General features: G+C 28.0%; 1 protein-coding gene across 1 annotated transcript in view; it reads left to right on the top strand.

Moving 5' to 3' along the window:
• The first annotated feature begins 26 nt into the window (after positions 1-26).
• The window catches only part of LOC100164961 (nudix hydrolase 2), a 28,240-nt gene continuing 14,828 nt past the window's right edge, over positions 27-13,438 (top strand). Inside the window, exons 1-2 of the mRNA XM_008183762.3 lie at positions 27-379; positions 535-647. Of these exons, the coding sequence (XP_008181984.1) occupies positions 336-379; positions 535-647 (157 nt within the window). The 5' untranslated portion in view covers positions 27-335. The remainder of the gene's footprint in view (positions 380-534; positions 648-13,438) is intronic.

Below are 13,438 nucleotides of genomic sequence, written 5' to 3' on the forward strand. Positions count from 1 at the left end.
GCCGCCGCCGTCGCTTGCCCCACCACATCACCACCGTCTCCAGCCCCCCACCCACGTTCGCTCAACGTACCCGGCACCGCATTCTTTCCTTATTTTTTTTACGCATCCACACTGTATATTATACACGCGCTCCGTCTTCGTTGCACCGCCCGTCTTTTTTCTCGCCGGTGTCTCGCTCCCGCACGCCGCCTATCTCACCGTCCGTCCCTCTCGCTTGCCGCGCGGCTGCTCGTTCGTTCTTCCTGGTCTCCGCCGCCGTGGACGTCCCTTTTTGCACGCGGGCAACAGGTTAAAACGTGCACAGACTCGCGCACCGCAGCGGACGCGCTGCTTACATGGTTTCCAGACAACCACCGCTGTCGTTATACGCGACCGTCAGGTACCTACGCGAAATACTTATGGACGGGGTATGGGTTTTAAGGGTGGTGAGGGGGGAATGTGAGGGAAAAGACAATATTTATATTATATTTTCCGATTTATTGTTTTATGTTGCCATACGATTCTATATAGCTCGATTTCTTTTCGTTTTCGCAGAAAAATGTCCACGTTTGCCGGTCACGTGGACAGACACAGAGGCGTCGTCGTCAAATCCACCATAGCCGCCACGGAACAAGAGAAACCGACGGAATTCGGTCCCAAGCTTGCGAGTAATTTTTTGCATTTTTTTTCTTATATTGTCTCAAGGACGTTGCGTCGCGTCCGGGCCACCGTCATTGGTTCCCAAACGCGGTCGCGGCCTTCCATATATATTTATATATATACATTAGTGCAGTATAGTGATTATACGTCCGGTTCAAACCGTTTGGCGGCACGTTACGTTACAGACACTAAGTTACCGCACAGCTACCGACGACGCTGACCGTTCCCGAACCGGCACGCGCGTCACCATGAATGTTCGCAGACGACGCCGAGACGACCGTAATTCTTGCAGGGAAATCGTCGTGGCCGAACGTGACGTGTGTGTGTGTTTGACGTGTGTGTCAAAGTCAATACGATCGTATACTCGTGTCGCTCTGGTCGTCGTCGGGCTCGGGGCATGGTCGCCGTCTCGCCGGCGACGACGAACCGGTTCGGTTGGTGGCACCGCGCGCGCGTACCCGTGGAACGGCATCGGCAGCGGCGCCCGCGCGCTCGTCATCTATTCTCTCGCCACTCGCCAGTCTCTCTGCTCACACACACATAGGAAATAATAATTCATAGTATTGTTGTACTGTTGTACATACAGGGTGTTTCACACTGTTAGTCCATTCAATGAATTTTTTTCTGATATTTTGAAAATATGATTTTGAAAAACCATTACTTTATCGGATATCCACATATTTTGCTAAGCCATTTGAATATAATAGTTATTTGGTAAACACGAAAATATTTTTCAAATACCTTGTTTTGTGTTTCATAAAAAAAATGAGATTGCCACTTTATAGAGTTACAACTTGTATACACGTATTTTATATGTCGAATAACCGAATTTCCATTAAGTAGTCAAATATTTAAGTTTTGAAGTTTGGGTTCGAAGACAAACATGGTAGAACACCCGGTATATACTATGTGTATATTATTGTAACTGCGCTTCCCGACCTGGTTGAGATGCTGTGTGAGTGTGTTTCGACGAAGACCGTCTTTGACACGTTCAATTATATACCTATACCTCCCGCGCGCCATATGGTTCAAAAGTCACTCGTAATTCGTGTTTTTTTTATTCCCTACTGATTTTTTTCCACTTGGATTGGTAACGACGTCAAAACATTAAGAATCGGTAACGTAAACGTCCGGAAATTATTAATCCTGATGACCTTTGATAATTTTTTACCAACACGTGTCCATTAAAATGGCATTCCGCAATATCGTGGCATTACCAGATTACCTATACGTATTATATATTTAGCGGCTGCCAGCTGTAGTGTATTATAATTTATAAGTTATTTTAAGGTATGCAGATGTTGAACATTATATCCTAGCGCGTTATACCTGAAATGGTTATTAAACCGTAATGATTTTTTTCCCTAGAGGAATTCGTTTTAATAATATCGAAATCACCATGGGCTAAAAAACTAGTTTTCTCTTTTTACGCACAGTAAAAACACGTAAAAATTTATATTAGGTAAGGTACCAATACCAACTATTTGCAATATATGCCCAATGGCTATATAATATTTATCTAAATTTATCCAATTTGTTTTTAATGTACCTATGCCTACAATTTTTTTCCATCAAGACATTTTGTACGATATTATCATTTATACGTTAACGTATTACATAATATTTTATAATTATATAAATTATCTATCAAAACTATATTATGTCTAATACTCTAATGTACCTTATTAGACTTTTAGAAATTTGTACCAATTGTAGAATGAATAGGTATTAAGTTGATAGGTACGTATCATAATTACATACTTACACATTGTACGAAAAAAAATAATGTACAACCTATTTAATATTTTTTGATAAGGACCAATACAAATAGCGTTTTATAGGTTGGTCTAACACATATATTACTACAACCAGGCACGGATCCAGAGAGGGGATCCAAGGGGCCCATGCCTCCTCCCAAGTCGCACAAACACATCTCCCCATTTTTTCGTAGAAACTTAAATTCAATTATTTATCATATAGTAGGTATAACCCTTAGGTTTTTATTTAAGTTGACAAATAAATTATATATTATATAATCTATTTGAAAATAATATATTGATATTGCATTATATTATGTGATTTTTTTTTTATTTTATTTATCAAAAATGTATGAGGAAAGTATTTCTGTGAGTCTTAAATGAGTAGCCCCTCCTACATCTTCACTCTGGTCCATTGTCTGTATACTACAACTTAGAAATATCTATCACTATATATAGCCTACATTTAATATATAATAGCAGCCGATCGCTGATTGTAAATGCTACTGCTAATTACACGCGTAGTTATGTTATATTTAAATATTTAATAATTAAGATAAATATACTAATACTAGGATTCATTTAAGCTTGCTATATAGATTATGAGTCGTAATACTATGAATGCCTCGTATTTTTGTAAAATTATGCTGACTCTACTGCTTTTTTATGTTTGTCCGATAACTAATACAATTTTAATAATAGTACTATTAGTAATATTTGAATAAACTATTTCATTATTTATACAACCGTATTTGAACCATCTAATATAAATATATAATAAATAATACATTAACACGATATATAATTTAATGACTAATTGTAACATATTGTTGGTATATGACATATATAATAGATTAACTAATTCATATTATAATATTATAAGTGGACCAGCAATTTAATAAAAATAACATTTATAGGAGTCTATATTAGGTATGTCCAAATGACACATCTACATCTTTATTATTATTTATTCATACTATTTTGCTAATACTTGACATTATTATAGGAATTAATAAACTGTTTTAATGGCCCATTTTCACCAACCAAACATCAGAAAAAATATAATTTTACATATTCTTTATAAGGTCAAATCAAATACTGATTTGTTTATCATTATTCATTATATATTTATATAAAATGATAAATTAAATGTATGTATTTACATTTATGATTAGTAATTGCAGTAAAAATACTTGAGACAAATATGGTATTATTCACATGCGTTTTAAACTGTAAAATTATTTTTCCATATTGACTTTATTGTATCATTATTTAATTATTACAATATTAAATAGTAGTTCATTATCAGAAATATTAAAACGAAAAATATTGTACGTAATGTGGCTAATCTAAAATAATTTTACGCATATAAAATGTAAACATTTCTCAAATATAAATTTCATTAGGTAGGCACTTTATCTTTTTAAAATATTTTCCTCTAATACTACAGTGTACCTACAATACCTATGTATTACTATACCTAGTTAATAAATTGTTTCATTGTCTATCACATCAATTCTATTTAATATTCAAGGCTCTGATAATCTACTTCTTGCACTAATTAAACGGCTTTTAAGCATCAACTTAAAATTTAAATATTATTGCTGTTTATACTATATTACTACCGTTTAGTAGATATTCCTTGTAGTAATATGTAACTTTATATTTTTAAGTTTCTTAGTAAAGCCTTTTTTTAAGGGTTACTATTTTTATATTATTATATACACTCATTTATTTTACCGAGTACAGGTTTAGTTGTTAAACCGAGTAGGTAGGTAATTAACGTACACAACATTTCAGTTTTTATATTTTTGTATATTTTATAGTATTCGACAGAGATCTTAGTCATCTAAAACTCATATTAAATAGTAATTTTAATTTTAAATATCCTATCTATTATTTCGTAACAAAACTATTTTACTCTGAGTTTTTAAAACTAAATCAATATATTTACTTATGTAACCGTGATTGCCAACATCAATTAATTTAATTTATAAGGATTAGGACATTAGGTAGGTACATAACAGTTCCTACATCAATAATAATAGCAAGTTGTATTTCGATATTTTTCTATGATTTCGACCAATCAACATTCAACGGTATCAACCCCTATGTACCTATAAATAAAAGAAATGTCAAGATATATTTGGAAATGTATTTTATAATATGTTTCACAGTTATTTGAGTTTTCCAGTATCATAATTTTACTGATTTTTTAACGCGTAGGTATACGTATTTTTGTATTTTATGTATTACTTATAAAGGAATATAAGATTAAAACTGCGAAACTGCTAGAGTATAAATTATCACCGGAAGTAAAAAACGTTAGCTGATAAGAATATTATGTATAAATACAAATGCATAATCAATAATTATGGTTACTTATTGTGTTATGTTTATAATAAATAATAGTATTGAAACATTAGAAAAATATTTATGCATCGAATATCTGATTCAAGTATTGAAAAAATTTATAAAAATTATGTATATGTAGGTACACGACTTATTCAACGATGTATGTATGATATTTCGTAAAAATATAAAAGTAAAATAATCAATTTATAAAAGTTGTTTCAGCTTGCCTTGTCAGGAAGCTATAATATCACCTTATTTAAGTTTTTTAAGTTGCAATACAATTTTTTTGATCAGTCAAAAGTTTTTATTATACGAATAAATAAAATAATTATTTCCTTGAAAAGTTCGACGCTCAGTTGTCTCTATCACATCCATTTCCCCTTATTATTACGTCTTCTAAGTTGAGTTTTACATGAAAGTAGAAAAATAACATAAAATGTTAAACTGTATAATTCTTACTAATTTTGTTAGGTAAAATCATGATTTTCAAGTATACAAAGACATATAATTTTGACAAAATTATATAAAATAGAAAAGCAAAAGCTGTTTTAATTAAATTAAAAATCTGAAATTATAAATGAACATACATTTAATTTGTATTCAGTGGCATTAAGTAATTAGAATCTTTTTTCAATTCATCTAAGTTTTTTAAAAACTTCAAAAACATTTTAATACATTTTTAAGTTTTTAAGTTAAAAAACTAAGTTTACATATTAAGCAATTAATTATACTTAATTTTTTAAGTAGGTAATTAGTTTCACACAATTCGTGAATACTATAGTATTTATTATATTAATTTATTGATAAATCGAATTTTGTTACAAAATGCTACTTACAGAAGCAAAATACATTCTGTCAAAACTATAATTGAAAAGTAGGTATCATTGAATTTATTTGAAAAAAGCTTTACTTATATTCTATAAGAAGGTTCTAAATCTTTTTAGAACCTTAACATTTTCTTCCGTTAGATTCTATCGAGGGTTTAGTCCTAAGTACTCTAACTATTTGGTAAACTTTCCAAAGCTTATAGGCAATATGTTTAAACGTCAATCTGGAGACCCGTCTATACTTCTTTAGATAAACCTACTGGAATGAAAAGCTTTCAGAGAATAGAAATTAGTTCTCTAGCCGAACAAATATTTTTGCTCCTAAATCCAATTGAATTAAATCTAATAGAAAAATATCTAATAAATAATTGAATACCTCGTATAGTAGTATGTTAGGTTAGATTTGTTGATTGTTGTATTTTATATAAATATATAATATTATAGATGTGGACATTTTAGATTCTGAGCGAAGCTATGAATGTATTGATTTTAAAATGAAGAATTTTTGTCTGAAGATACTTTTTATAGTAGAAATTCTTCAATTTTCAACTTCAATTTCTTTTCCGATTAGAAAGTGAATATATCTGGTACCTACTTTAGGAGGTCAAAAGAAAAAAAAATACTAGTAAGTACTTTAATTAATAATTTATTGGGAAAACAAAAAAAGCAGTTTTGCATGTTTTGTAAACAATGACATTTTCTAAAGATTAAGACTTTAATTTTATGCTATTCCTGTTTATATCAAAAAACTATTCACTCCGTTCTATTATGTTAAGTCGGTAATGACTCAAAAGTGAATTACAATAATATATGGTATTATACATATTTACTATTACAATAATTAAAAATTAATAATACAACAAATGCAAATGCAATATTTTCATCAATAATTAATTCAACCTAACATATTAATAAATAATAATAGTAATATAAATTCCTATAATAGCAATATAAATATTATATAATAAAATATACTACTAGTAAAATAGGTTGACAAACCGTTTTTGCTTAGAATCGGTTTTCGTGTGCAGTACCTAATTATTTATCAATGATTAAATTAAATTGAATTAAATTCAAATTTAACACATATATTTGATACATTACAGTGACTTTCTCAACGACAATGGTTATATACTCGACAACTATATTGTACAGTAAAACAGTTACCTATTGGCTATTTTCAAAATATTTTTAATTAAGTTTAAAAACGTATTATAACTACCACAGCTACTAGTTATTACAACTACTATTACTATTAAAATAGTATAGTCGAAAATTCGTATAATATATTATATTTACAGTTTTAAAGACACCGTTTATATGGTTTTCAATAATTAGTTATTTACATCTTGCAAAAACTGTGCTGTATAAAATACCGTAAAATAAAGATATTGAGATAAATAATTTCACTGTATAATTAATTTTTAATATATATTATAATATGATCTTATTATCTTGATATGGATGTAAATTAAATTTATAAATGTTAACTAAGTATTGTTCCACTGGAGTTGAAATGAGATAACATTACATATAATTTACTATCGTAATTTGTAAGTAAATAATTTATAATAGCTAATAACTTATTATATTCTTCTGAGAACCATATATATTAATAACCAACTTCATTTTTATACAATAGGTATAATGCATTTTGCATTAACATTTTCGGAATAAAATTATAAACTATCTTTATTACTTTTGAGACGTACCTAAATACATTTACATTTTATATTATTTTCATACTTCTTAATACCTAGTTTTAAATTTTGAATGAAGCAATTTTAATTATTTTTTAATTCAAATATAAAGAAACGTGAATATTTTTATTTACAATATATCTTAACAAATGATTTTTTAAATCGAGTAAATGATAATAATGTTAGTTTAATTGTCTTATCCAAAAATATGATTTCTATAGTAATGCAAATTATTTAAAACATACAATATAAAACAACAATATTTACAATACAAACTCATAGAAAAAAACCAAAATATGCTTCGAAAATGTTTAACTCAGAATCCAGAAATCATGATTCAAATTTTTATTGAATCAGATTTCTTATGTTTTCTTTCAAAACATGCATTAAGTTCCGAACCCGGGTACAATATACACAATTTTCATTTTCATTTTCTACTGTTTCTAAGGTCTAAGGACTAAGGACTAAGGACTACAACTCGGTACAGTGTATAGGTACAAGACAAAACACACCTAACCAAAATATCAAATACATAAATTGTATAATATTTAAACAAATAATATATTATTTTATTTAACTCGAACAGATTTAATGGAAGTGATCAGTTTTTGCATTTGATTGACCATTTCCATCCATTTCCCTTATAGTATTGTCATTTTCTATTTCCTTTGAACATTTATAAATGTCTGTTTGCATCTTTATGCAAATGTCCTATATAATATTATGTAAGCCTCGTGTATTTTAAAATCAACCAAAATACATTAAACGTCACTATTATTTTTTACATAAACAATCTATCATTTATGGAAATTGGATTTTTCATGGTCGTGAGAGGAAAATATTTATGGAATGTTGTACTAGTCAATTTGACGCTGCTATAGTCTTTATTTGAATTTTTTATTAATCTTGAAGAATTTAGATTCAGACATCATACGAAACTGAGAAATGTATTGATTTAGCAATGATCTTGATTTATTTTTCTTTACGTACCTATACCACGTAACGACTATATTTGGGGTAGATGAGTGTTCCATAAGTTTTATCATCCCTTATTTTCCGATTGTAAATTAAATTTATTTGGTTACTTTAAATTAATTATTTTTTAATTTATTTTCCAAATTTTCGAAAAAAATTGTAACATTTACAATACACCCGTGACAATTATTTTTTCATTTAAAAGAATAATATAACCTTAAAAGGTAAACTTAACGTGTTCACTAATTATTTATTAAAATATTATATTGTATAATATATAAACATAAAATTGAAAAAGTCAATAATTTATATTCTTTAAATATAGGATTTTTATCATAATGTTATTATAGCTCAAAAAAATATTATTCTCATCATTATAATAATTATTTTCAAAGTATCAAAATCTTAAAATCATAAATATATAATTATAATATTTAATCTTCTAAAGTCTAAACCATTCTTATTTGTTTTAATTTTAAAATAAAACTAATAATGATTCAGATAATTAAAATACTCGGAACAAATTTTATTTGAATTGTGTATTATTTTTAATTAAAATAGTTGGATACCAATTATGTATTTTAATTTTATGAAATTTAAAATATTTATTTTATTCACTATTGGCGTATTCGTTATTAATAAATAATTAACATAATATAGTTATAACTGAAATCTACTAAAAAACATAACATCGTAATTTAATATGCATACCTACTTATGTTACATAGGTATATTAACATATCACCTAACGTGCATATACCTATTACCTATACAATAAAACGTTAAAAAATGTATTTGGATAGGCCCTATGAGTAATTCCTGAAAAACTTTTTAAATTTGTATTTTGCATTGAACATAATGTAACATTAACTATTTTCCCTGTAAATACTAAATAGTACATAATACAGAACATTAGCAATAAATAAAATACATTGTAGAATTTCAAATATTTCAAATTCGAATTGGTACATTATACAATTTTAAAGTTCAAAATAGAATACCATTTATACTGTATGATTATTCCTGTAATGAGTCGAAGTCAATACTATAACATTATAACAAACAACATACTATCTTGTTTTCTTTCTATAAAAAAAAGCTAACCAAATATTTCATTAATATGTGAATTTTATTACCGACTAAATATTGTTCACACGTAGAATATTGCCACTAAATATTAACAACTACAATCTGAAGTCATAAGCTATAAAAACTTATATTTTGAATTACAATTAATTGATTAATCATGATTCATGAAATAGATTTTGCATTTGTTTAGCATTTAATAGTTTATTAATTAATAGGTGTAGGTGCTATATTTATTTTTTTAGTGTCATAATAATTAATAAATAATAGCTTTCAACACTATTTTGTTTAATACCTATATTGGTTTTAAGTTTTTGAGGTTTAAATACATTTATACAATTTAACAAATCTTTTTTTAATAAAACATTAAATAATTTACCATTTAACTGTTATTGTATTTACCAACTTCAAATTAAAACATAAAATTCCGTTTTGTTTTAAAACTTCGATGTTAATCTAGATTTTAATTAGAAATATTTGTATAATTATTGATACGCATTTAGATATTTGTGTGGTATTCCTGTGTTTGCCTAACGTGTTAATATAAACGAATAGTACAAATTTTTTTGTATGTATGAATCAAATCCGTTTCGGTGTTCGTACTTTAATTATTACATCCCAATTATACTGCAGAGACAGTAGGCAAGAATAAATTACATATATAGTTTTAAAATTGTAGTGTAATACTTGCGTTGAGTTATAGTACTTCATAAAAAAAGTAATTATATGCTTTCTCTACTTCCCATTTATTTGAGGGACCAACCCTCTTATTCTCACCGTTGCGTTCTGTTTTGTGTTTTGTAGGCACCCTCTTCACTATTATACACTGTAACCCTTGTTAACACATCTATCCATTTCGTCTTCGATCACTCCCCTAGGTTATATGTTCAACGGTGATGTAATCTCTATAATCAAAGTTTTCTGTGTCGGTTTTTGTACGCACACAACAGTTCCACATTTTTTAGAAAACCAAACAACGAACTGTTAAAAGTGCAGTTCCAGGACATTGTTAACTTTATATTATGCTATTTTAAGCTACGCTGTGCGCCCACAATTTGAAAACAATATATATTACCGATATTATACATATTATTATAGTATTAGGTATACATTAATATATTATTGTTGTGACGTTGTGTTCATGAACCGTGTCGCGAAATAATGCCTACTGTGCGCATTGTCACATATTATAAACTTATAATTTATTTTTTAAAATTGTATAATAATATACTACCTATAAAATTTTATTATGTACTTATATTTCTCTATTGGAATGGCAATACATTTAAAACAATAACGATTATATGATTTTCGTTTAGAAATCGTACATAAATAAAAATGAAAAATATTGAACATCTTAACATTCGTATTGTTTCTCATATACTGACAGCAGTTTGCAATCGACTGGCACACTATAGTGTAATAATATATACTTTATTCCAATTAGTTATACAACAAACTATATTATATAAAATAGTGAAAAACAAATACCGTTTTAGAGTGATTGTGTGTATTTGTCAATCGCACACTTGTTCTGGTTATATTATAATAGTGATCGTCTGAAAACTAAAGTGTATGTAAATATACGATTTAAGAATTCGTTGGAGTGTGTATAATTTCTATGTATGTACAATGTACCCATATTTGCAACATAAAAAAGGTGGGTAAGTGGATGTCGCTCTGCTGTACAGTAGGTTACAAGTGGGTAAGTGGATGTCGCTCTGCTGTACAGTAGGTTACAAGTGGGTCACTGTATAATGGATAGTATTAAATTCGAATTCAATGATATAATATCACTGTATAAGAAAAACGATTCTGAGCGGAGACGGTTTGTCAGTCTAGGTATTAGACATACCTATTATAGGTATACTTATCTATAGTATTAAAAAAAAATTGACCTATAATAGGTATCAATAATAAATTACAAATTAATCATATCACAATGTCCATTAGGTAACGCGTTATACATCAACAACAAACCGTGGTACTATCATAGATATATAATAGTATACTTTAGAAGTTTCAAGTACCCACAAGTAATATTATACAATCACAACAAAATAACTAAAATAGTTATTCCAGGTTTTTAATATGTAATTTCGTCCAAATTTGAACTTAAAATGACTATAAAAATAAACTGTGCTTATCTCAGAATTTTTGGTAACAGAATTAAATATTTATGTGAAATCTTGTTTTAAATTTTCAATCCTTAGATATAAAAGTTGAACATTTTATAAATTTTTAACTACAAAATAATTATTCAATTTTAAATTTGATAAATTTTGTCAACATTTCAACTTCAAATGCTTATAAAAAAAAAGGGTGCCTATGTATTTTTAATATTTTACAATTGCTATTGTAACAATATATCAGGAGCCTTGCATTAAATTTTCACGCATTTTTACCAAACAAATAAAATTTTATTGATATTTATAGAAAAAAAAATTAAAAAAATTGAAAAATGACAATGTCTGTAAGCATCTCAAAAAGAGTCAAAATATTTTCAAATTTTTATCGTGTATAGAAAATTCTAATATAAACATTCAGTGAAATTTTCAAGTATCTACAGTCATTCGTTTTTTAATTACAATAAAATAGGTAAATCGTTACGTATGAAATCGAGTGAATATCAAATGTTGTAAAAATATGAATTTCAAACGTTCATAAAAATTTAATTTGAGTTTCTTATAGACATTTTTTTTTTTGATAAAGGTAGATTAACCTATAAGAAATCTTGTATTACATTTTAAAATCTTAGATTTCAAAAGAAAAATTTTTACGAATTCTTAACTCAAAATAATTTGCTAATTTTCGTGATTTTTCCATATTTTGTCAATTTTTGAACTTTAAATGCTTATAAAAAAAAACTGTGTCTAAGGATTTTTTATATTTTTCATCTGCTTTTGAAACAATATACTAGGAGCCTTTTATTACATTTTCAAGCTTTTTTAATCAACAAATAAAATTTTATTGATATTTTTAGAAAAAAAACTAAAAAAAAATGAAAAGTGACAATGTCCGTAAAGAGCTCAAAATATTTTGAAAATGTTATGGTGTATAGAAAATGCCAATATAAAAATTCAGTCAAAATTTCATGTATCTACGGTCATTTTTTTTAAAGTTACGCCAAAAACCAAATTCAATTTTGTGAAAAATCGATTTTGCGTAAAAATTCCCGTTTTTCCTTAATTTTTCTTTGGTTTTTCTTGGCGCTTTTGAAAATTACTGGGAATTTTAAATTTTGACCTCCCCAATGCACCAACGATATTCACTTTCCAATCGAACAAGATACTGAAGTTGAAAATCGAAGCATTATTTCGACTACTTATTGTGTAGGTACACAGACACAAAAAAAAAAATAAAAAAACATACATCATTGTAAAATCAATACATTCATCGTTCCACTCAGAATCTAAAAGAAAATTGTATAATATACTAACGTATAACAATATAAGTTCCTCTTATTTTTACCATTGCCATTGAAAAATTCCAGAACAAAGTCAAATATAAATCGATACTATTTGCAAGTTGAAATGAATGATACAATTAAAAATATGTCAACTGCGAAGCTTTAATCTTATCAGCGTGGAAAGTAGATTTCAGACGTTTTCCCATTCGTGAGTAGGTATACTAATAAATTTTCGTCGCAACCCGGACGTATGCGTTAAATCTTCTCGACAGTTGTTAATTTCGAATAATAAAGATACGAGACATTTTGCGAAGTTATATTACATTAGCACAACAAAGTCTGAAAACAAAATCGTACGACGGTTGTATACGTATAATAATATTATTATATCGCAGGTACTTGAAATGATTTAATTTTTTTCGAATATAATAATAATTGCGATCGTCTCATACAGCTGCTGCAGTTATACATTCTATTTATATATTTTATTTACCGTCTGTCTCTATTATGAGACGCGTATGGTGACGTAACGCATCCCGTGTCGAACGACAGCCCTCAATTCTTGAACGACTTGGAACAACGCGGGTAGGTATCCTGCATGGCTGCATCGTATATAGGTACGTCGTACGTACTTAGAAGTTTGTACTATAGCTGGTTCATCAAGGCAACGGTATTATTTACGTGCCAGTG

Source organism: Acyrthosiphon pisum, chromosome A1 (genome assembly GCF_005508785.2).
Source record: "Acyrthosiphon pisum isolate AL4f chromosome A1, pea_aphid_22Mar2018_4r6ur, whole genome shotgun sequence".
Taxonomy (NCBI): Eukaryota; Metazoa; Arthropoda; class Insecta; order Hemiptera; family Aphididae; genus Acyrthosiphon; species Acyrthosiphon pisum.